We start from the raw sequence: 24,969 nt of genomic DNA, 5'->3' as shown, positions 1-24,969 counted from the left end.
TTCTCTTAAAGAAAAAACCCGCAGATGAGCTTGCTTGCAGTAAAATATTGAGTCACTAGGGACACTGACCTAGAGACAAACAACACTACTGCCTGGTGAAATTGTGGTTGCAGTAGCTTATAGCTTAGGTGAGAATTGACCATTATGAATGGAAAAGATGACTGTATTGTAGGTTTTTATGGAATATGAGACAAGTGAGTGATGAATTGAGGTGACTCTTAGGAATTATTCATTGGGGAGGCAGCTAGGCCTGATGAAAAGTGAACATCTCTGTTTTAGTTGTAATTAATTGAAAGCTTGCTTAAAATGACTTGCTTAAAACAGCAAGACTTGACCTATTAGGAATGGAGTTCTGTTTGGTTTGTTTATAGTTGATGGGTGAACATATGTGAATAAATGATGTGAGTCAAGTTTTGGGTATTCTGAGAAGAGAACCAGGGGATAGAGATCGTGTGATTGGCAGAGGGGACACGAATGGTGATCTGGAAAAAGTGCTTACCAGAAGCCACGGCAAAAATGGCCGGAGATCCGAGAGGCAAGGTATCCGTACTGCTGTTTTGAGTTGCCTGTTGGAAGGATTTTTGTTTCCGTTTTGAGTGGTGGTTATCTTTTATGAGAGGTAGAAGCTGAATGGGAAGGTCTTCTATCTATGTAGTCAAGTGTTAGTTATCTAACCGGTTGGGTAAAATAGTTTGAGGGCCGTTCTGTTGTTCAGACATTTCATTTTGTAGTCCGTCATTGTGATTTTCAAGTCTTAATTTGTAAGGTGTTTACTCCTAAAAATACTTCTCGAGAAAACTATGAATAATGAGTCTTCATGTGTGAAATGAACTTAGATCCCCACCTCAGAATACCTTTTTATTTGTTCTGTTTTCATAAACAGGCTTCACCAATTGCATCTTTATGCTTCTGGCACCAGGCTTTGATGCGTTTTCACATAGACTATGGGACTATTTATAAAACAAGACATAAAGATGTAGCAGAGAAGGCAGGAAGTACTTGATGTTTGTATGTCATATCTTGTTCTCTGCTTCCTGTCAGTTAAACCACGATGAGAGGAACGGAGACACAGATGTACAGTTGCTGCTCTACTTTCCCATTAGGGGGACACGTCAAGTATATAAAGCTTGTTCATTAAACTTTTGTCACTTGTTGATTCTAGGCATGTCACAGGCTTGTTTTGTGTTATATGGATTGTATGGATCACAGTTAGATAGAAAAAATATGAAAATGTGTTTACTTTTTGTGAAATGTTTGTAGGTCATAAAAAACTGGCCTTCAATATGAAATGATAAGCTAATATGTTGGACTCAAATTTTGATACACATTCTTTTTTTTTTTTTTGTATTTTGGTGTATCAATATTCTTTAAAACTTTTAGAGCACTTGGTGGTTTACAAAGTAAAATCTTTGTAGGTACAGCTTTTAAGAGGATGAAAGAAAGGTCACAGAGGTTGACTTACCCAGGGAAATAAAGTGATTAAATGGCAGTACTAGGATTTGAACACAGGTCTTCTGATGCCAGATCCTGTGTGCTTCTAGGAAAAAGTTTGTTTTCATTAAATTCCCATTTCATCTTTATTCAGTGATTTAAGCTTTTAGGTTTACCGTAGCTCCTTCTATCTAGAATGTCCCCCCAGCAAATAATTACTGAATAACATGGGAAAATGAGTTTTGTGTCTAATCCTGCTGCATCTCTGATCTCAGCTGATAGACGGATTGCCCATAGTGTCTTAGCTACTGGTCTCTTTCCTGTGCCCCTTACTCACCGGTGTCTAGCAGGTAGGTCCCTTGTGAGTCCTTGTGAAATAAATAAAAGAATGCAGATAGTGCTAATATGACTTCTGAAGGCTCCTGGTATATAGGAGAAGACAATACAGGGAAAATGTACTCTTCTCCTTGAAGTGTTTATATTTGAGAAGGGAATGGTTTAAAAAAAAAAAGAAAACTCCCCAGTAAACCTTTTGTCAGTCGATCAGTCATGTCCGACTCTTTGCGACTCCAGCTCACCAGACTCCTCTGTCCATGGGGATTCTCCAGGCAAGAACACTGGAGTGGGTTGCCATGCCCTTCTGCATAAGCCTTTTAGTTGTTGTTAACTTTCAATAAACTCAAACGTCAAATTAAAAATTAAAGGGAAGTAGTGGCCTTGAGGTTTGCGGGTAAGAAGTTGGCCATTGGATTTCGCTGTATCTATTTTCACCTCAAATTTTCCCTTCCCCTCTCCTTATGAAAGGTAAGAAGTGACCCCACAGCTCTTCCTGTCCACTTAGAGAGGTCACATTTTCTGTGTCCGGTTGACAGGGGTTTGGAGGTAGCTGGGAGTTAGATGTGAAGAAGAGGGGCAGGGCTTCTGTTTATGGGTTGTAAGACAGCCATATTGCCTGACAGTCCCCCATTTTTAAAGCAGAATTTGTTGAGGGGGATCATCAAGATCACTAGATTAGAAACCCTATGAAGGCAGAAATGGTCTGTTTTCTCCTGTATTCCTGCCACATCGAACAGAGTCTGACATGTTGTAGGTACTCAGGGGATATTTGTTGAATGCATGAGTGAATGAGTGTGAACTGAGGTCAGACACGTATCAAACTGTCTCTGAGCATCTTGAGTATTTCTTTGACAGATATTGTTCATGACCATCTGGGTGAGCTGTGGGGGTTTGGTGGTGACCCTAATAAAGTCCATGCCCTTATGTGGTTGGTCTCTGAAGCCATGGTTGTTACCGACATGACGATTAAATGACAGATACAGCAAAGTACTTTCATATGAAGCCTGCCACCCGCAGCTATTATTTTCTTCTTACTTTTTTTCTAATCTGTTATTATTATCCCCTTCTCAATTCCTTGAGGATAAGTATCATGGTTTTTTGTCTGTATAGCAATGTCAGTGGTTGTAAAGATGTTTAAGAATTAAGTAGTATGTATACGTCGGGCTCCCAGGTGGCCCAAGTGGTAAAGAACCTGCCTGCCAGTGCAGGAAATGCAAGAGATGTGGGTTTGATCCCTGGGTAGGGAAGATACCCTGTAGGAGGGCATGGCAACCCACTCGAGTATTCTTACCTGGAGAAGCCCATGGGCAGAGGAGCTTGGTGGGCTACAGTCCATAGTGTTTCAAAGAGTCGAACTTGACTGAAGCGACTTAGCACGCGTGGTATGATATGTCTTGTTTTGTAAATTGTAAGGCATTTATTAGGCACTAGATATGACCAAGAAATTATAATATAATGGACCTTATTGTGCTGTTGTAAAATTTCTAAGTGTGTCTTCATGCTAAAGTATTTTTTGAAATCTAGTAAGTTCCCACTATATCTACTAAAGCAACTTTGAATTCTTGAACTTCTGAAGAATCAAGCAAAGCCACAAAGCAGAAAATACATCTAATAAAGAGCCAAGTTTAATGCAAATAGACATTTTTACAGGAACTTCTTTCTTCTAAACATTGCCCTGGAAGAAAGTAAAGATTCATTGAAAGTTGGTGCTAGAAGTCTCTATTAAATGACTAAGAAACTTTCCTAAGTCATGGATGTCATATCCTTTCTCACTGAATAACTGACTCAGCATCATCTTTTCAGGATATTTAATACTATAAACAGCAATATCCAGTCATCCATAGATGCAGCGAGTTCATATATTTCAAAGTTTCTGTAGTGTCCAAATGCATATAGGACAGTTTTGAGGTTCAGTTGATTAACTTATAAGAGAAGTTGTATGGTAATGAGTCATATCTTTTTTAAAATCTAATTTTTCTATTTCTGCCTTCTTTTAATCCTTAGGCAAAGAATAAAAACTTGATGTAAACTACTGAAGTAATTTTTGCTTGTTTTAAATAATTTTCCCATACCCTGGGTGATTTATAAACCATTGTGGAGAATCTCTGTTATATGTAATTAATGAAGAATTTAAGGAGGATAGTATACACATCAGTGGCTAGAAGTTATTAATACCAGTGTAGCAGTCAAGCTATGGGATGTTTGTTTAAACTGTCCTCATCATTTTTAGATGGTAGTTACCCGACCCCCTTGCTTTGGGCTTCGTAATCTTGGGGACCACACAGTGTTGCTGCAACCGGATTTGAAAACCTCCAGGAACTTTCCACTTCTTCTTTCCAAATCAAGCCTGCATTCCACTGCCTGACTTTCAAGACTCTCCATAATTTGGTTTTGCTTTGGTTCACATTTTCTACTGTTTGCCGTTGTCAGCTCTTAGCTCTGGTCAGTCTGTTAACTGTCTCCAAACTTACTTGGTCATTGGGTTCTGTTCATTCATTCATTCATTCATTCGTTTTTGTTTTGGGCATGCTGAGTCTTCGGGCTGCTGGGGCTTTTTCTTCTCTGGTTGCAGCGAGCGGGGCCGCTCTCCGGCTGCGGTGTGATGGCCCCTCTTGGAGCGTGCGCTCTCGGGTGTGAGGCTCAGGAGCTGTAGCGGCTGAGCTCCGTGGCTGGAGGACGGCTGTGCCGGGGTGGCGGTGGGCACAGCTGCTCCTCAGCGTGGCTTGGGGCATCCTCCCAGGTCAAGGATCCAACCTGTGTTTCCTTCGTTGGTTGGTGGATTCTCCACCACTGGGCCACCAGGGATGCCCACCTGGGTTGGTTTTAATTCTCTTTATTCCTTTGTGTCTCGGCCTTCACACAGATGCGCGTCCATGCACATGTGCACGCATGTACACATGTACGCCTGCCTAAGGAAACGTGTGCACACACACTGTACTTGGCTGTCTTTCCCTTTCCGTGCAGTCTCTCCACATCCTGCCTCACTTGAAGGTTGAGTTTAGGTTCTTCACTGTCTAAAGTGTTTCCTTGACCCATTTGACCATCCTTTCTTCGGAGATGCTGCAGTATTGACCAGCTTTATTAACGTTTAATTAAATACTGACTTTCAGTGTTCAGTTATTTTCTCTCTTGGTCTTGTTTCCTGAACTAGATTGTAAGCTCCATAGAAAGCAGCCCATGCGTTATCTGTTTGTCTTTCCCACAGTGCTGAGTTTAGGGGAAGTTCACTAAGTATCATCAGTTGTGTTTGGTGTTTTTTTTTTTTTTTTTACTGCCAAGTTGATCAGTAGAGAGCATGGTTTCTTGTGAAAATGGATGTTGTAAGAAGGCCTAAAAATTGAACTGTTATGTATTATAATTTTTTTTTCCCTACACTGCATGGCTTGTGGGATCCTCGTTCCCCGACCAGGGATCGAATCCATGCCCTGAGCAGTGAAAAGCATGGAGTCCTAACCACTGGACTGCCAGAGAATTCCCTGTGTTACAAATCTTTATATAAACTGTGAATGGTATTTAAAGTTTGCTTCGATCTGAGATTTGTGCAAAAGGAAAATATAAAGTTATGTATGGAATTTATACTCAGCCCATGCCCTTCCACTGTCTCATTTCTTATCTTGGGGTTTTGCTGCTTCTAGTTTTTTTGGTGTCCTTGAGTTTACCATCTTAGGCACGAGCCAGGTCATTATGAGGATGATTGTAGAAAGAATCCCATTTTAAGGATCCTGACATGGAGCACCAGGATCGTTTGATTATAGCCAAACTTATTGAAAATCGATTTTTATTGTTCCAAGAAGAAAGGGGTGTGCTATGAAACTGGAGACCTTCTCACGCATAGTGACCAGGACGTTTTGTGCATGAGGATGTGTCCATCGGACTTACTGGTGACTTGGGAAAAGGTAAACGTGCTTTGCTTCTCGAGAGTTTATGTCCTTGACTCGGGTCCCAGTGTGACCTGGGAGAGGCCCCTAAAGTGCCACAGGTATAAAAGGCTATGATTACTCAAGAAGATGTGGAAAGCTCTGAACTGGGCCAGCAAGCCTGGGACAGGGTGGGACGTATGGGCGCTGGGGGAACTGGAGCAGGACGGACTCTGGCTTCTTCACTTCAGGGGTGGGGCAGCGGGCCAGGAGGGGCTGTGAACTGCAGAGATGCCAGTGTACTTGTTTCTGAGATGGGACTGAAGGGCCGTAATACTGTGGCCTGGGTGTCCTTTTAAACTTGGTCTGTGAACGATTCCCGTTCACCCTTCTGCGCACGTGTTCGGATATCCTGCTTTACGCATCTGATGGCTGCAGGTCCTCATACCTTTTGGGGCATCATGAAGAGCCACTTCAGCCTTGTTAATGGACTTGAAGTTTTTCTTATAGGCAATGGAAGCCACTGATTAGTTTTTTAAAATTGAAGTATAGTTGATTTACAGTGTTATGTTGATTACTTTTAAGTGGAGAAGTCGGTTGGTTCTACTTTCATTCCTGGTGAATTATTCCTATTGCAGGGTGAAGAGCCGCAAGGGGAACCAGACTAAAGGTAGTAAGAACCCCTCAGTTGAACACATGGAGCAGCTGTCACCTAATAATGCAGTCTGTGGCCATTAAACTTTCTTTGTGGCCTTCAATTTTGTTTTCAGCTGATGGTGTATCTCTTCCTTAAGAGTGAAAACTTCTTAGGACAGACTAACAGTCTCTTCTAGGAGAATATTGCGCATTGTGGGAGTTGGAGGTGGGGGGAGGCATGTCCTTAGCAAGATGTCCTGTGGGCTTTTCAGCAGTATCCCTGGCCTTTTCGCCTTCACTCTGGGCCAGAAAGAAGCAGTGTTTTGGATGGGAAAGTGCTGTCTTCTGGAATGGGGGACCCGCTGCTGTAGAGCATGTCTGTTTTAAGAAGATGAAAATGTTAAACAGGAGTCTAAACAACCACATAAATGAAACAGCTTTCTTGCAAGCTGTTTCTTGTTTGTTATAGGAAGAAAATTGTTAACTACCCGAACAGGTCTTGCTGATAAGCACATTTCAGCATATTTGTGTTCCCAAGCTGGTGTGTTTTCATCAGAGTTCAGATTTAGCTTGCTTGGAGGAAAGAAAACTCCTTCATTCAGTTTATTGGCATAATAAAAGCATCAATTAATGACATTTTGACAATGATCACTTTCAGTCATTTGGAGAAAGTAAAACCTTTTTCATGACCCAGGATTAAAACAATACCTGATTACTGCTGAGTATTTCTCATTGGTTTTATTTTTTTCGCTTCGGTTTTCCATTGTCTTATTTTCAGAACAGGCTCAGAAAAAGGGTTAATCTTGAGACCACAGGTATGAACAGGTCTAGGTATGTGATCTGGTTTTGCAAGGTTCTGTGACTGCTGCCTGAGTGTAACCTGACACCAGGCAGGCCCGAGTGGCCAATGGTGGGAAGTGGAGAGCAATGTGAAAGAACTGGCCTTTCAGGTCTGGGTGAGTGAGCAATTGCTGCCTGCCCTCCAAGTCCTGGAGCTGTCCTGGGGTGTCAGCGAAGAGGCCAAGCACAGAGAATTCAGCCTGTTTCCTTGATCATATTGACTTTGTGGGTTTGGGGTTTTCTTTTCTTTTTTTTTTTCATTTAACGTAGTTGAAGCTAAGGTGAGCTTATTCAGGTTTCTTAGGCATGCTTCAGTTCTGCAGATGTCATCAGAATACAGAAAACATCAATTTGGGTTTTATTCACATGGAAATAAAACTATGTTCTGGAAGACGATCTAGGTACTTCACTTCCCCTGCCTCCCCTCACTTTCAATGAAAGATGCCTAAAGCTGGGGAGCTACTTAACAGATTATTGTTCAGTCGCTAAATCGGCTCCGACTCTGCGACCCCGTGGACTGTACCCTTTTACCTTTTTCTCTGTTTTCTTAAGTTCTTGAATATTTGAAGTAATTTAAATTTAAAGGTTGGAGTATAGGAACATTTTCTCTTTGAATTCAGAGAACTGTGAATGTGGCAGGGAATGATTTGCTCCTCTTGTGATGTTCACTTGTATTTTTTCCTCCACTATCTTGTTTATGTTGCTCTGTCGTGTCTGGCTCTGTGCCTGCATGGGCTCTATAGCCCACCAGGCTCCTCTGTCCATGGAGTTCTCCAGGCAAGAATACTGGCGTGGTGACCATTCTCTTCTCCAGGGCATCTTCCTGATCCAGGGATTGAATCTGGCTCCTTGGTTTAGAGAGGACTGTGCAATGAGATTTATTTTTACAATTGATGTCTTTTGTTTGTTTGTTTCCTCATTCAGTAGGAACTTAGAGACCACCCTTGCTTGGGGAAGTGTTAAGTCTGGTTACTTAACTGTAACTACATTTTGGTAAGTTTTAGTAATTTTTTCTCATCTACGGTATTTTAGTTGTGATAGCAGTATTGTATTCAAAGAACTAAGTAAGAAAAATGTCAATTAGAGTTTACAGTATTTTAATGACCTACTAAATTGTGGTAGCTTTATAGAAACACTTAATAGTGTTTCCTTTTCACTTTAGGCTGAATGAAGGTAAAGCAAAATAGCAGGATATGATAGAACTTGGGAAAGAACAACTAAAGTAAAATTGTAAGATTTAAAACAATAATAGATCTAGAAACTCCTCTGCTTCAGTTATTCAATGTAAAAATATTACTGAAAATGATTTTCCAGGTATCAAAGGGGTTGCACAGAATAGTATAGAAACTGGACTATACTATACAGATATTTTTCTACAGATACTATACAGATCTATTTCTGCTTTATTGACTGTGCCAAAGCCTTTGACTGTGTGGATCACAATAAACTGTGGAAAATTCTGAAAGAGATGGGAATACCAGACCACCTGACCTGCCTCTTGAGAAATCTGTATGCAGGTCAGGAAGCAGCAGTTAGAACTGAACATGGAACAACAGACTGGTTCCAAATAGGAAAAGGAGTGCGTCAAGGCTGTATATTGGCACCCTGCTTATTTAACTTATATGCAGAGTACATCATGAAAAACGCTGGGCTGGAAGAAGCACAAGCTGGAATCAAGATTGCCGGGAGAGATATCAATAACCTCAGATATGCAGATAACACCATCCTTATGGCAGAAAGTGAAGAGGAACTCAAGAGCCTCTTGATGAAAGTGAAAGAGGAGAGTGAAAAAGTTGGCCTAAAGCTCAACATTCAGAAAACTAAGATCATGGCTTCTGGTCCCATCGCTTCATGGCAAATAGATGGGGAAACAGTGTCAGACTTTATTTTTCTGGGCTCCAGAATCATAGCAGATGGTGATTGCAGCCATGAAATTAAAAGACACTTACTCCTTGGAAGGAAAGTTATGACCAACCTAGACAGCATATTAAAAAGCAGAGACGTTACTTTGTCAACAAAAGTCCATCTAGTCAAGGCTATGGTTTTTCCAGTGGTCATGTATGGATGTGAGAGTTGGAGTATAAAGAAAGCTGAGTGCCGAAGAATTGATGCTTTTGAACTGTGGTGTTGGAGAAGACTCTTGAGAGTCCCTTGGACAGCAAGGAGATCCAACCAGTCCATCCTAAAGGAGATTGGTCCTGAGTGTTCATTGGAAGGACTGATATTGAAGCTGAAACTCCAATACTTTGGCCACCTGATGTGAAGAACTGACTCATTTGAAAAGACCCTAATGCTGGGAAAGATTGAGGGCAGGAGGAGAAGGGGACGACAGAGGATGAGATGGTTAGATGATATCACCAACTCAATGGACGTGAGTTTGGGTAAACTCCGGGAGTTTGTGATGGACAGGGAAGACTGGTGTGCTGCTGTTCATGGGGTCGCAAAGAGTTGGACACTAAGGAGAGAATGAACTGAAATGATATAGATATTTGTGTAATGGATTTCTTACCTGTCCAGATACTTTGCTAATGAAAAATACTAATGAAGTTCTATTAATGCAGATAGAGAGGCCTGAATAGAGAATTGGGCTGGGAATTGGAGAAAAGCAGAGAATTGTTGCTTTCTTTGCCGTCAACTAACTGTGTGTGACCTTGGACAAGTCAGACTGCTCTGGGCCCAAATTTTCTTAAGTGTTCAGTGAATACATTTTCCTAGGTAATCCATACATTCTTTTCACCTAAAAGTGTGTGATTCCATACTTTTTAGATTGAGAATAGACAGGTCTGTGGAAGGTTATATAGAATTTATCTTGATACCACTGATTTCTTATTTTCATTTCTGCTGAGAGATAATAGAAAGCATTCTACCATACTCAAAAAAGATTGAAAAAGCCTAACTATGATCTGTTACATAAGAATCATTCCATTCACTACAGTTTATGGACTTACTGCTTGCTTCTCATTTCTAACTTAAATAGCTTTTCTTCTCTCACTTTTCTCATTCTTTTTAAAAGTCTTCATTGTATTTCTTCTAGTTTCATGGTTTTTCTAAACTATTATGATGAGTATGTCTATATGTTGAAAAAAGCAGTTTATTTGGTTACCACTTCATATAAAAATACTTTGCATTAAGGTACTTGGCATCTGGAGTTACTACGTAATTCCACTTCTTTAAATATCCCCAGCCTTATGAACACACACACACAGTCTGAATGCTTTATTAGAGATAGTCATTCGAATTAAAAGCAGTCATTCAACCATCCATCGCTCTAAGCTGTTGTATTTTACCTTCTTTGGGCCAGAGCTGTCTAATCTAAAAACTTTTTGCTTTTTTGTTTAATTAGTTCCCTTTATCAGTTTTCAAGTTAAGCGTAATGAGTTGGTGGCCTAGTAACTTTCAAAGGGTAGCAGTAATTTTTTTTTAATTGATGAATTGATAGATTTATAGATTCTATGTTTAAAGCCCCTTTGAAGGAAGCTTAAATTTGTATTCCATTAGGGATTAAGGAAGCAAATGTGAAAAAGTATTAAAAACTGATTTTGACTATCATATGTTTATTATATCTGAAATCTTTTATAATAAGTTATTCAAAAATTAACCACTTGAGTTAGCTATAGTAGCCAGTATTGTGGCTGAGGGTTTTGTGTTTGCAGTCAGTAAATTTGTTTTGTTTGGATTAGGAGCATAATGGAACTCTGTCTTAAGGGAATCTTGCCAGACAGGGTGTGGTCCCAACCTTGAAGCGACTGAATTTATCAAATAGGTGCCAAATTTTTAGGCACTGAAATAGAAGTATACTTCTGTTGATATAGGGCTACGGTGTTGTTTGTTGCAGTCTAGCAAATAACTGTTAATGGAGACTCCCAGGGAGTATGGATATGAGACTTAAGCACCTGTTACATTATCTCTTGCACTATACTTAGATTACAGTGAAGCTAATCTTTCCATTGAGTAAAATTTATATGCCAGGCATTTCTGCACATACATTTACATCTCACCTTCATAGAAAATCTAGATTTTGGTGGTGTTATAGTCATTTTACAGAGTGAGGAAACTGTGGCGTATAGCTGTTTTGCAGAAAGAAGGGACTGATGCTAAGTGAGTAACTTGTCCATAGTCACAGTGCAGAAGAGTCAAACCCAAGTGGTCTGATACCAGAGCCCGTGTTCTTCTCTTTTGCTTGACCTACTGCTTCACCTTAAATATGAAGCTTAGTTTGACCATAAGAGCTGAGGAACCTCACTGATGAGGTATTTCTCTGGCACGGCTCCTTGAAGAGTAAGAATACGGTCCTTCCCAACTTGAAAGAGATGAGAGCCAGCTCAGGGAATTTTCATTATTTGGTGGATTCCTAACTAGATGACCTCTCAAAACTGTGCAGATAAGTTAACTGTTTTTGTCTTTGTGCTGAATGCATTGTTTTCACTTTTTGCTTATTATTTTATAAAGACTAACTGATGCTTTGAAAGTTCTGGAATAACTTTAATCAATGGAATAACTTTAATTAATGGAATAACTTTAATTAATGGGAAAGTTATGGAATAACTTTAATTAATTCCTTGGTAGCAATTAATACTGCAGAGTGTTCCTGAGTGTAATACATATAACTAATGGTTAGTAAATTCAACCATGTTTAAAATTTACTGAAGACCTTATAATTTTGTTGAAGTAGATAAAAGGCCCCTGCTTTATCCTAAGAACCCATGTTTTTTCCATACTAGAGTAAATTTGAGGAATAAAAATGATAAGCTTAGTTTTGAATGTTTTAGACACATTAACTCTGACATGGACTTATCCAGTAGATAATCTAGTGAGTAGATTTAGGCATCTAGAGCTAAACAAGAGATGGAGATTTGTTTTTTCTAATTTGATACATGTGTTTACTTAGAAACCTGTGTCCTAGGGAATTCCCTGGTGGTTTAGTGGTTAGGACTGAGAGTTTCCACTGCACAGGACATGGGTTCCATCCCTGATCATGAAGCTAAGATCCTACAAACTGCACAGAGCAGCCTAAATAAATGACTAAGAAGAAAGAAAAAAATTAAAAAAGAAAGAAACTGTGTTCTTAGCTATTACAGCATGAAGGATTTGAGTAGATTTAGACACTGTGTACTTTAGTCATGGACAGAGTCCTAATTTAGGAGATGAAGGTTCTAGTTGTAATTCTTTTGTGCTTTCAGATTGTGACACCTTGGGCACAGAGACTTAGTTCAGTCGTGAAAAATTGAATCGTCGATCTAGGTGTCTTGTCTCATCTCTTACTGAAAAAATGTTAATACACTGAGACTGTTAGTTTAAGTACATCTAATATGGGTGGGTAGACTTACAAGGTGGTGCTAGTGGTAAAGAATCTGCCTGCCAGTGCAGAAGACACAAGAGGTGTGGCTTCAGTCCCTGGGCTGGGAAGATCCCCTGCAGTAGGAAATGGCAGCCCACTCCAGTGTTCTTGCCTGAAGAATCCCATGGACAGAGGAGCTATCCATAGGACAGTCTGTAGGGCCGCAAAGAGCTGGACATGACTGAGCACGGCACAGCAATATGTATAGGGTAATACCTCTGGATCGGGAATTAGAAAAACTCTTCCCAAGAACACCCTTGGTGCTGCAGGCTGTATACCTACTCAGAGAAAAGAAAGAGCAGTGGGATAGAGTGAAAGAAGACGGAGGGTCAGAGGCCTAATAAAGCCAATAAAAGAATGCAGGGGCTTTCCTTTACTTACGCATTCTCAGTATGTGAACGAAAGTATACAAGTGAACAAAAGCCACTCACCAGAATAATGGTGGCTCTTTCTACCCTAACAAAGTCTTAGTGATCATGGGCGATCATTTCAGTTTTGGTTGACTACTGTTGGTTGCTAGGACGTACTATAATTTGTAAATATGTTGATTGGTTGTCCCTGTGTTTGAAATTAAAAAAATTTTCTAAAAATAATAGCACTGTGGAAGTGCTTGTAAGAAAAAGTTTGTGATTGCAGTGGAAAAGAAAGTGAAACTTCACTTAGATGTGTTCACATTGGTCATTGGAACAGTGTCACTTTTATATTTACAAATAAATGGATTTTGGATTAGTCTTTTGGAATCCAACCTTTTACAGAAAAAAAACCCACAACTTTTTAAATCAGGAAGCATGCCTTGATTCTGGTTATCTGGTTATTCTTACTATGGTTCATCAAGTTTAGAATATTGGTTTCCTCTTATCAAAAGTATTATAGTCATTGTTTATAAAGAATATACATAGAAAGAGTTTAAACGTCTATGATAGGTTGTAAACATATGATAGATTGATGACAGAAAACAGTTATCTGTCATCAATATCTATCTTTTATTATGGGCGCATAGGTTTGGTAGTTACAGAAGAAATGTTAAAGTGGTTACTTACCCAGAGAAGCTTTGCTCTAATTATCACGGTGCCTGGCACATTGCTCTGCAAATAATAGACACTGAAACGTGTATTCAGTTGAATTAGGGGGACATACTTTTTAGGCGTGAGACAGTATACAGTTAGTGCTAATTTTGTGGTAGGGGCAATAAGTGTTGTATTTTTGAAGGGCCGTGTAGGTCAAGTCACGGAGGTTGGGAGGCTGTGAAAGACATGGGCCTTGAGTTGAGCATTTTGAAGGATGGAGAACATAGAAATGGCTGCTGAGACGTGGGAGAGGAATTCCAGGTGTAGGTGATACTAAAAGTTGAGAAGGGAGGCAAGAATGAATGTGGTTTGTGTGAACAATCTGGGAAGACAAGCCTAGTACAGAAGAATTGGGTGAGACTTTAAAGGAAACCGTTGTGTGTGTGTTCTGCATATCTGTCTGGCAGGGGCTCTTCCCGCCTCTATACTTGGCGCATTTCTCAAAACCTGCCTGACGTAAGAGGGAGGGGGTTTATGTATACATAGCTCTGATTCATGTTGCTGCACAGCAGAAACTGACACAGCATTGTAAAGCGATTATACTCCAATTAAAAAATGTAAAACTGTCTGAATAGTAGTGCTAAAAATATTCCCCCAACGTTAAAGCTGAACGCATTATTAAAAGAAGTGGACTAGGTGAGTATGGGAAACCACTGGGTAAGAAGCTAATGAGTATCACCTGAATTGAATTGACTTCTTAACCGTTAAAATGTATTTAAAAATTTTTTTAATTTCCTGTTAGGGAAACCATAGTCATCCATGATAACCCCTAGAATCTGGACTATATAGGGAATTGACTAGTGAAATTAGGAAAATGAGTGTGTGATTTAGCTAGCACACACTGGCTGGTTTTCAGGGAAAGTGATTCGTGAGATCAGCTTCATTCCTGAACCTGTCTCTTTAAAATTAAAATTGTAGATAATGTTTCAAAGAACTAGATGTTATCTAATGTGATTATTTGTATATCTTTGTCTCTTTATGTCATATTTGTGGCCATAACCATATGATGCAGTGTGTAACAAACTTGTGATCAACTTTTAAATTAAATTTTCCTTTGGCTTTTGTTAGTAATAGTAACTTTAAAAAACAAAGCATGAAATAGACAGACGTCTTTGCAGGCACTTTGCAAAGCTCTTCTCCCTCCACTGTGAAATTGTTTTCACTCTTCAGTTGCGCTTCTGTTTTTCTATTGTAAAGTGCAGTTCTTTGCATGTTCTAATTTGCCATGACGTGGTCAAGTGCTGTTTCCTTCCTGTTGCTCGCAAGCCTGTGCTGGAGATAAGGGCACATTTCAGTGCGTTAAGAAGAAGCCACTGAAGACAGACTTTTAAGCATGGTAAAGCATTCTACTCACCAGAAACCTTTCCAGAGAACAGAAAGAGCGGGCTTTAATTTCTGCTTATTTTTAAAAGCTCTTAAAACAGTACTTGTTAAACTTTAAATGTATTAGACCGAATTTAAAGCCTAACAAGGGTATTGTCTGAATGCTTATATCAGACCTAACGAGGATATTGTCTGAATGATTCTATTTAGGCAAAAAATATGTATTATGAAATTACTCATGGAGTACCAATTCCTGTGTGTGTGGTTTGCTAAGTTAGTAGAAAGAAGTTGTTTATGTATCCTTTATTGCAATTACAAGAACCTAGTTATGGCTGGGTGGGATTTTTTTGTTTTTAATTAATAGTACTTTGTAGTTTAATAGGGAGTTGGAGGAAGGATGGCTTCATTTTCAGTAATGAGAGGTGACATTTTCTTAGCAGGAATGAAATCTTAAAAGAAAATACATATCTAGTTTAAAAAAAAATCACTAGTCATGTTACTTTTGTTTAAAAACATTAAAAAATACTTTGGAGACATTGCCATCTGTATTGACTGTTATATTCTAAATAATATGCTTGCTTTCTCATAACTAATTTAAGCTTTATGTTTTTCAGGTCAAGAAGTTCCAGAGAAGAAAAATTTCAGAAGAATTGCCTAAGTTTAAGTAAAATCTCAGTGAAGCAAGAAAATCTGAAGAACCTTCCTTAAAGAAAACCTGGGCATACAGTAACTTCACAGGTCTAGCTGGGCTTATTTACGCAGATTGTTCACTGGTCTCTGCTGCCTGGTACTTGAGCCTGTTTGGAATTTTTCTCATGTGGATCTAAGGGGAATGCTTTATTATGGCTGCTGTGGTCCAACAGAACGACCTAGTATTTGAATTTGCTAGTAACATCATGGAGGATGAACAACAGGTATGAATGATACTTAGAGAAAATTGGATTTTCATAAAAGTATTACAATGATTTTTCTATTTGTCTCAAAATTACTTCCTTTAAAAGAAGCAAGAGAAACTTTATTAATATAAGCACTCATATCTAAAATGTGAAAGTAATGTGATTTTATGTGTTAAGTACTAGTTAATTCACTAAGAAAGAATTTTATCCTTAGCTTTGATGTGGTAACAAGGATAGTACTTCGGGGGTTAGCTCGTTTTTTTTTTGTAAAATGAGAACTTAACAGTAAATATCTTAAGTCATTATTTCAAAATACTTTGAAAAGTTCTAGATGACATACTGACAAGACACGTATACTTTTCTTAGGACTGGTGATTGTAATACTTGCTTGCAAATACACAGTTTTAATGTATGTGGTTAGTTACGATTTCTAATACTGGACTGTTCCTTGGATGGAAAGATGTTAGCAGTCTCACCATCAGACATCGTTTCAGTCCAAAGCATGTGACTCTGAGGAAGTTACTTAACTTCTCTAGATCCTGATTTCATCACCTGCTGAATGAGGGCATTGAAGGGGAGAATTTCTAAATTGGCTTTCTTTTGTTGAATTTATATAAGATGTGAGAGTTACTGCTTCTAGAATGAAAAAGATTCAAGAGACAATGAGAAAAGGACTGAGTTAATTCTGCTCTCTCCCTTCCCAGGGGTTCTTTGGACTTTATAATCTACTTCATTTTGAACAGGTTATTTGGAAATGTAAGATGTGATGTGAGAGAAATCATGTGTAAGAGAGATTCTGTATACTGGGAAAAATATTTTGAGAGCTGGTAGGTTTAGAATATGTCTATAAAGTTGATATAAATACTGAAATAAGCCTAATTCTAAATACCTGATTTTAATAGGCCGATGGTAACATACCATGCTTTTATTCTAGGTGATTCTTACTTTTGGCAGGGCATTGTAATTTCTTAGTTCTTGCTATTGTACTGTCGAATGAAGAGACAGAAGAAAAATTTATAAGTAAACCTACAAAGGGTGAGAATTTGGATTAAGGTGCCTTAAAATCAAGATGAACTTTTGCTAGGGAAAGAAAGAGTGTGAGGGAAGGGATTGCATCCCAGTGAAAAATAGTTTTATCTAGGAACAATAGAAAAGACATGTTCGGAGGAAAAAGTGTTTTGAATTGGTCTTAAAATAGAATGTTTCTGTTAAGGTTTGAAAACAGTGTGTTTACTGTGCAGGCCTGGAAGATGAGAGATCTGAGGCTTGATGTGGTGAGGTTTGCTCTTGGGACAGAGCTCGGAGCCGCTCACTAGCACACTGCCACTGCACTGGCTTTGATGCTCTTTGACCATGAGAAACACGTTGTATGTTACGGTGAGGTATTCATACATGTGTCTGTATAGCCTTAGGAAACAAGATAGTACCGACCCTTACTGTATATGAGATGTGTACTTAGTTTAACTTGGAGAGGTTAGTAATGTCTTTGGGTAGGGAGATATACACATACCTTCAAATGTATATGATTTTTCTTAAGTTATTTATTTGTTTAAAAGTCACTGGAAAGACCGTGATGCTGGGAAAGATTGAAGGCAAAAGGGGAAGAGGGCGGCAGAGGAGGAGATGGTTAGATAGCATCACCAACTCAGTGGACATGAATTTGAGCAAACTCCGGGAGGCAGTGAAGGACAGGGAAGCCTGGAGTGCTGCAGTCCCTGGGGTCACCAAGGGTTGGACACGTCTTAGCGACTGAACGACAACATCATTTATTTTTTGTCTAACAAAATGAATATTTATTAGTTTTTGCAGAAGTTACTCTAAGGACTTTACAAATATGAAACGTGGGCAAATACTCTCATCCCTATTTTACAATGAGGAAATTGAGAAAATAGGTTGACTGACTTGAAGTCATACTGTTAGTAAACAGTGGAGCTGCAGCTTGAACCCAAGCAGTTTGACCTCATTAATGATGCTGAATACTGTTACCATGATGAACGCTGATCGTACAGTATTATAATGAACTGGCCAGGTTTAGGGTTTTTCCATCTGTGGCCAGGAGCATAGGAAACTTAACGACTCATCAGATAAGTAGTATCAGGCTTATTAGCATCTCATCTTAACTATTAGGTAGATACTGCTCTACTTCATTGCTTTTCATTTGCTTCAGTTTGTTTTTGGTTTAAAAGTAAGAACATGCCAATTATAAAATAAGTAGCCTAATACAAAGATACCAAGTAAATCATGAAAATCCCTTTTCACTTACTCCCTCTAATCCTGTTCTCAGAAGATACCATTAACTATTTGATATGTAATTTTTGAACAAATGTCTAAAGGAAAGAACAATATATATACATACCAACCTATATACAGAAGTTATTTTTAAGATACAAATGAAAGAATGCAGTATCTTTTTTGTGACTTATTTTCACTTGCTACTGCTACTGCAGCTAAGTCACTTCAATCATGTCCGACTCTGTGCAACCCCATAGACGGCAGCCCACCAGGCTCCGCCGTCCCTGGGATTCTCCAGGCAAGAACACTGGAGTGGGTTGCCATTCCTTCTCCAGTGCACTAAAGTGAAAGTGAAGGCCCTCAGTCGTGTCCGACTCTTAGCGATCCCATGGACTGCAGCCCACCAGGCTCCTCCGTCCATGGATTTTCCAGGCAAGAGTGCTGGAGTGGGCTGCCATTGCGTTCCTCTTCTTCAATGCGTTCACTTAATGTATTACAAATACTTGCGTGTACCTACGCCAGCACTGTGTCATTTGTTTTTCTGCACAGTGGATGGATCATAATTTATTTTACCAGTATTTGATCACGGACAATTGGCTAGTCCCAATATTTTGCTATTATATTATAAATGAATATCCTGGTTTGGGAGGCAGTAAACTTATAATGGTTAAGAGCTCAGATACTGAAGGCAGAGCACCTGGATTTGAATTCTTTCTCCACTGCTTATTACCTCTGTGACTTTGGGCAAGTTATTTAACTTCTCTGTGTCTTAGTTTCCTTATCTGCAAGAGGGAGATGATAATAACAGACTTGGTTCTAAAGGTAGAGTTATTATGAAAATTAAATGAATCAATGCACATAAAGTTCTTGGAACCATGCCTAGCATGTAGTAATATTAACTGAGCCATATCATTTCATTATTACACACGTGTGTCACATGTATGTATAGTATATCTTTGTACACTTGTATGACTATTTCTGTAGTTGATTTTAAAAAGTAGAATTACTGAGTTTACTAAAAGTATAAGCTAAACGTATTACCAAATCATTCTTGAGAAAGCTCTATCAGTTTCTGCTACCATAACAGTTCAGTTCAGTTGCTCAGTCATGTCTGACTCCCCATGGACTGCAGCATTCCAGGCCTCCCTGTCCATCACCAACTCCAGGAGCTTGCTCAAACTCATGTCCATCAAGTCGGTGATGCCATACAACTATCTCATCCTCTGTCGACCCCTTCTCCTCCTGCCTTCAATCTTTACCAGCATTAGGGTCTTTTCAAATGGGTCAGCTCTTTGCATCAGATGGCCAAAGTATTGGAGTTTCAGCTTCAACATCAGTCCTTCCAATGAACATTCAGGACTGATTTCCTTTAGGATGGACTGGATGGATCTCCTTCCTATCGAAGGGACTCTCAAGAGTCTTCTCCAACACCACAGTTCAAAAGCATCAATTCTTCGGTACTCAGCTTTCTTTATGGTCCAACTCTCACATCCATATATGACTATTGGAAAAACCATACCTTGGATTAGACAGACCTTTGTCGGCAAAGGAATGTCTCTGCTTTTTAATATGCTGTCTAGGTTGGTTATAACTTTCCTTCCAAGGAGTAAGTGTCTTTTAATTGCATGGCCGCAGTCACCATCTGCAGTGATTTTGGAGCCCCCAAAATAAAGTCTGACACTGTTTCTCCATCTATTTGCCATGAAGTGATGAGACCAGATTCCATGATCTTCGTTTTCTGAATGTTGAGCTTTAAGCCAACTTTTTCCACTCTCCTCTTTCACTTTCATCAAGAGGCTCTTTAGTTCTTTGCTTTCTGCCATAAGGGAGGTGTCGTCTGCATGTCTGAGGTTATTGATATTTCTCCCGGCAGTCTTGATTCCAGCTTGTGCTTCCTCCAGCCCAGCGTTTCTCATGATGTACTCTGCATGTAAGTTAAATAAGCAGGGTGACAGTATATCACCTTGATGTACTCCTTTGCCAATTTGGTCCAGTCTGTTCTTCCATGTCCAGTTCTAACTGTTGCTTCCTGACCTGCATACAGATTTCTCAGGAGGCAGATCAGGTGGTGCTGGTATTCCCATCTCTCTAAGAGTACCATAACAGTATATCACTAATAAATCCTTTCTTCTTTTTGGTCAGTCTTTTGGGTGAAAATTACATTTTTCCATTTAATTTGCATTGACTACTAGTAGTGAGGTTATAGCAATACGTGAACCATGAACTTCCTGATGTTCAAGCTGGTTTTAGAAAAGGCAGAGGAACCAGAGATCAAATTGCCAGCATCCGCTGGATCATGGAAAAAGCAAGAGAGTTCCAGAAAAACATCTATTTCTGCTTTATTGACGATGCCAAAGCCTTTGACTGTGTGAATCACAATAAACTGTGGAAAATTCTGAAAGAGATGGGAATACCAGACCACTGACCTGTCTCTTGAGAAATCTGTATGCAGGTCAGGAAGCAACAGTTAGAACCGGACATGGAACAACAGACTGGTTTCAAATAGGAAAAGGAGTACGTCAAGGCTGTATATTGTCACTCTGCTTATTTAACTTATATACAGAGTACATCATGAGAAACGCTGGTCTGGAAGAAACACAAGCTGGAACCAAGATTGCTGGGAGAAATATCAATAACCTGAGATATGCAGATGACACCACCTCTATGGCAGAAAGTGAAGAGGAGCTAAAAAGCCTCTTGATGAAAGTGAAAGTAGAGAGTGAAAAAGTTGGCTTAAAGCTCAACATTCAGAAAACGAAGATCATGGCATCCAGTCCCATCACTTCATGGCAAATAGATGGGTAAACAGTGGAAACAGTGTCAAACTTTATTTTGGGGGGCTCTAAAATCACTGCAGATGGTGATTGCAGCCTTGAAATTAAAAGACAACTTATTCATTGGAAGAAAAGTTATGACCAACCTAGACAGCATATTCAAAAGCAGAGACATTACTTTGCCAACTAAGGGCCATCTAGTCAAGGCTATGGTTTTTCCAGTGGTCATGTATGGATGTGAGAGTTGGACTGTGAAGAAGTCTGAGCGCTGAAGAATTGATGCTTTTGAACTGTGGTGTTGGAGAAGACTCTTGAGAGTCCCTTGGACTGCAAGTAGATCCAACCAGTCCATTCTGAAGGAGATCAGCCCTGGGTGTTCTTTAGAAGGAATGATGCTAAAGCTGAAACTCCAGTACTTTGGCCACCTCATGAGAAGAGTTGACTCATTGGAAAAGACTCTGATGCTGGGAGGGATTGGGGGCAGGAGGAGAAGGGGACGACAGAGGATGAGATGGCTGGATGGCGTCACTGACTCAATGGACGTGAGTCTGAGTGAACTCCGGGAGATGGTGATGGACCGGGAGGCCTGGCGTGCTGCGATTCATGGGGTCGCAAAGAGTCGGACACGACTGAGCGACTGAACTGAACTGAACTGGAGTGAGGTTATGGATGCTCCATTAACTTTATTGATTGTTCATGTTTTCTTTGAATTGCTCATATCCTTTTGCCTGGTAGGAGTTTTTTATATGTTCTGAATTTACATCAGTGTCACTGTCTTCTAATTCATTACACAGTTAATGGTTAACTCCCTTTTTGTGACACAGTGCGCATATATCGTCCCCGTCTGGTGCTGTCTTTTTGCCACATGGTGTCTTGTGCCCTGTGGAAATTTAAAATATTTCCATCCTATGTTAGTTGTTCAGTCATGTCAGACTTTTTGCAATCCCATGGACTGTAGCCCACCAGGTTCCTCTGTCTGGAATTCTCCAGGCAAGAATAGTGGAATGGGTTGCTATTTCCTTTTGCAAGGGATCTTCCCAACCCAGGGATCAAACCTAGGTTTCCCACACTGCAGGCAGATTCTTTACAGTCTGAGCCACCAGAGACGCCTGTTTATATCATAAAATTTACCAATTTGGGGGGCGATTTTTCTTTAGGAAAGCTTTACTTACCCTTAACACTATTGACTATTCTTTTTATATTTTATAGGGTTAATGCCTCTGCAGTTTAATGAAAACTGCTTTTATAGGATGCCAGGTATAGGAATATGACAACTCTCCTCACCTACAAATGGGGATATTGGCTCTTCACCATTTATTGAGTTTTATGGTTTCTACACTTAGACTGCTGCTCTTGTTATAGAGTAAATTACCATACGTATAGACTCATTTTGAACTTGTCTAGTGTATTTTATTACATTTACCTGTTTTGCATTGTGCCAATATCACATTGCTTTTTATTAGTATCACTTCATAGGTTTGATATCTTTTCAGATATTCTTCCTCCCCTTCCAAAAATTGGGGTAGAGTTTTGAATGAATTTTAGGACTGACTTGTTAAGTTATATAGCTCTATTGGGATTTTGACTTTCCAAAGTTAAAAAATATTGTGTCCTTAAAATAATTTGCTCTATTTTTTTGATCCTATATTGGCTTGATTAGTTGGTCTTTATAAAATCACTGTTTTGAAGGCACCAGATGAGAATATATTTCCTGCTTTTAGTTACGGTTTGTGGTTATTAGTGTATTTGTCTAAAGAAACTGACACCATTAATGTGTGGTTGCAACCACCTTGATCGTTTCCCCTTATATCAATTCCTACTCTTTTCAGAATTGCATGGAAGGATTCCTTTGGGCAGGGATGAAGAAGGGGGTATTGGAAAGGAAATATCAATATTGTTGATCCTGACAAGCCATATATTTATTTTTTAATTAATTGTTTAATTGGAGGATAATTACAATATTGTGATGGTTTTTTTTTCATGTATGCATCATCATGAATCAGCCACAGGTGTTCTCCCCTCGCCCCATCTTGAACCCACCTCCCCCTCCCCTCTGCACCTTATCCCTCTGGGCTGCCCTGGAGTGCTGGCTTTGGGTGCCCTGCCTCATGCGTTGAACTTGGCAGCAGCCATCTGTTTCACATGTGATACACGTTTCAGTGCTGTTCTCTGAAATCATCCCACCCTCGCCTTCTCCCACTGAGTCCAAAAGTCTGTTCTTTACATCTGTGTCTCCTTTGCTACCCTGCATGTAGGATCGTTGTTACGGTATTTCTAAATTCCATATATATGCATTAATATACAGTATTTCTGACAAGCCATTTGGAAGTGTATTCTTGTAGCTTGTCTGTTCCAAGCTAGGTCTGTTTCAAGTTAGGTCTGTTTGTTAGGTGAGATAAGGTACTTCTGTGGGAGAGCCACACCATCAGTAGTGGATTACAGTATACTTTTATTTGAAGGTGCCTCGTTTGACCTTATTGAACAGGGATGTTTGCCTGGTGAATATATAAGAATAAAAAGAAAGCTGAAGGTTGTAGACATAAGTTTCTAAAGAGAAGGAAAATTGACTCTATGCTCAAATATTCCAGAAGTTAGTTGTGTGAAAAACAGCTGGTAGTTTAATGCTTTTTATAATTTTGTTACATTAATTACACTTTGGTTTTTTAGTTGTTGGTTCTAAAAGTAGAATTTAGCATACCATAGTTATTTGTGCTTAATAAACTTAGCTCCACCAGGGAGAAGGTTGGTGACATGCTAGGGAAAGTGAAACTAATATTTTTATAAAATCCCATCTGTGTAAGAACACGGCCTTATGGCTTTTGTTCTTAGGGTATAAACTAGTGTGGTCTGACTGCTGATTCCCAGAGGCTAAAGGATAAACCATGCTTGCTGTCTTTTCACCAAGCTGCCCATTAATTCTCATGCAGTGTTTTGGAATCACTATTCAGTGTAACTTCCCTGGTAAAGAATCTGCCTGCAACGCAGGAGATGTAAGAGACATGGGTTCTATCCCTGGGTCAGCAAGATCCCCTGGAAGAGGAAATGGCAACCCACTCCAGTCAATTCTTGCCTGGAAAATTCCACAGACAGAGGACCCTGGTGGGCTACAGTCCATGGGGTCACGCAGAGATGGGCATGACTGAGTGACTAACACTTTCATACCCAGTGTAGCAGAGGTTAGCCCAAAGTGCTGTGGATACAGAGAAGGGAACCTTGGACTGCACTGCAACTTTGGGAAAGCTTCCCTGTGGAGATTACATTTGGTGAGCTGGATCTTGAAGGAAGATCTCATTTATTTGACAGATGAAGAAGAGGAAATGTTTCAAAAGAGTAAAATATACCAAAACTTTTGATAGATTTCTCTTGACTGTATAATCAATCTAAACATCTTAACTTTCGGTTAGAAGCTTTTCATAGTGCGACTGTTTCAGGCTCTTTTCTTTCTTGTGCTGTGTTAATTTTGCCAGCCTACTCTATAATTTTCCCAGATGCTTTCCTGCTTCCTCACTGTTTGACCTTCCACGTCCATACCTGTTGCCTGTTCTAAGTTCTAACCATCTTTCAGAATCTTAGGGCAAAACCTACTTATTCTGGGAGCTTACCCTAAAGTCATCTCTTAAGTAATTAGCAACTTTATTCTGTTATTCCTCCATGACTTATTGTCATTGTTATACATTAGCCATGTTAAATTTTTTATATATACATTAACTTCCCAGATAAGTGCTACTTGAAGAAAGGGTTGCCTTCCTCTCTTGGTAGTCTCCATGCCTTTAAAATAATTTATATGAAGCACAAGCTGAAATCAAGGTTGCTAGGAGAATTATCAGTAACCTTAGATACTCAAAAAATACCACCCTTATGGCATAAAGTGAAGAGGAATTAAGGAGCCTCTTGATGAAAGTGAAAGAGGAGAGTGAGAAAGCTGGCTTAAAACTGAACATTCAAAAAACTAAGATCGTGGCATCCAGTCTCATCACTCCATGGCAAATAGATGGAGAAACAATGGAAACAGTGACAGACTTTATTTTGCGGGGCTCCAAAATCACTGCAGATGGTGACTGCAGCCATGAAATCAAAGGACACTTGCTTCTTGGAAGAAAAGTTATGGCCAACCTAGACAGCCTATTAAAAAGCAGAGACATTACTTTGTCAACAAAAGTCCGTCTAGTCAAGGCTATGGTTTTTCCAGTGGCCATGTATGGATGTGAGAGTTGGCCTATAAAGAAAGCTGAGTGCCGA

General features: G+C 39.5%; 1 protein-coding gene across 4 annotated transcripts in view; it reads left to right on the top strand.

Moving 5' to 3' along the window:
* The window catches only part of ELF1 (E74 like ETS transcription factor 1), a 117,812-nt gene that overhangs the window by 41,611 nt on the left and 51,232 nt on the right, over positions 1-24,969 (top strand). For 3 of the 4 annotated variants that reach the window (XM_069602176.1, XM_069602174.1, XM_069602177.1), the window contains one exon: positions 15,443-15,742. In XM_069602176.1, the coding sequence (XP_069458277.1) occupies positions 15,671-15,742 (72 nt within the window). In that variant the 5' untranslated portion in view covers positions 15,443-15,670. Of the gene's footprint in view, positions 1-14,702; positions 14,842-15,442; positions 15,743-24,969 lie in introns of those variants that run through there. The other variant, XM_069602175.1, reaches the window with a different exon arrangement.

Source organism: Ovis canadensis, chromosome 10 (assembly GCF_042477335.2).
Source record: "Ovis canadensis isolate MfBH-ARS-UI-01 breed Bighorn chromosome 10, ARS-UI_OviCan_v2, whole genome shotgun sequence".
Taxonomy (NCBI): domain Eukaryota; kingdom Metazoa; phylum Chordata; class Mammalia; order Artiodactyla; family Bovidae; genus Ovis; species Ovis canadensis.
The sequence above is the reverse complement of the archived record's forward strand: the minus strand, read 5'-3'. Positions and strand labels throughout refer to the sequence as shown.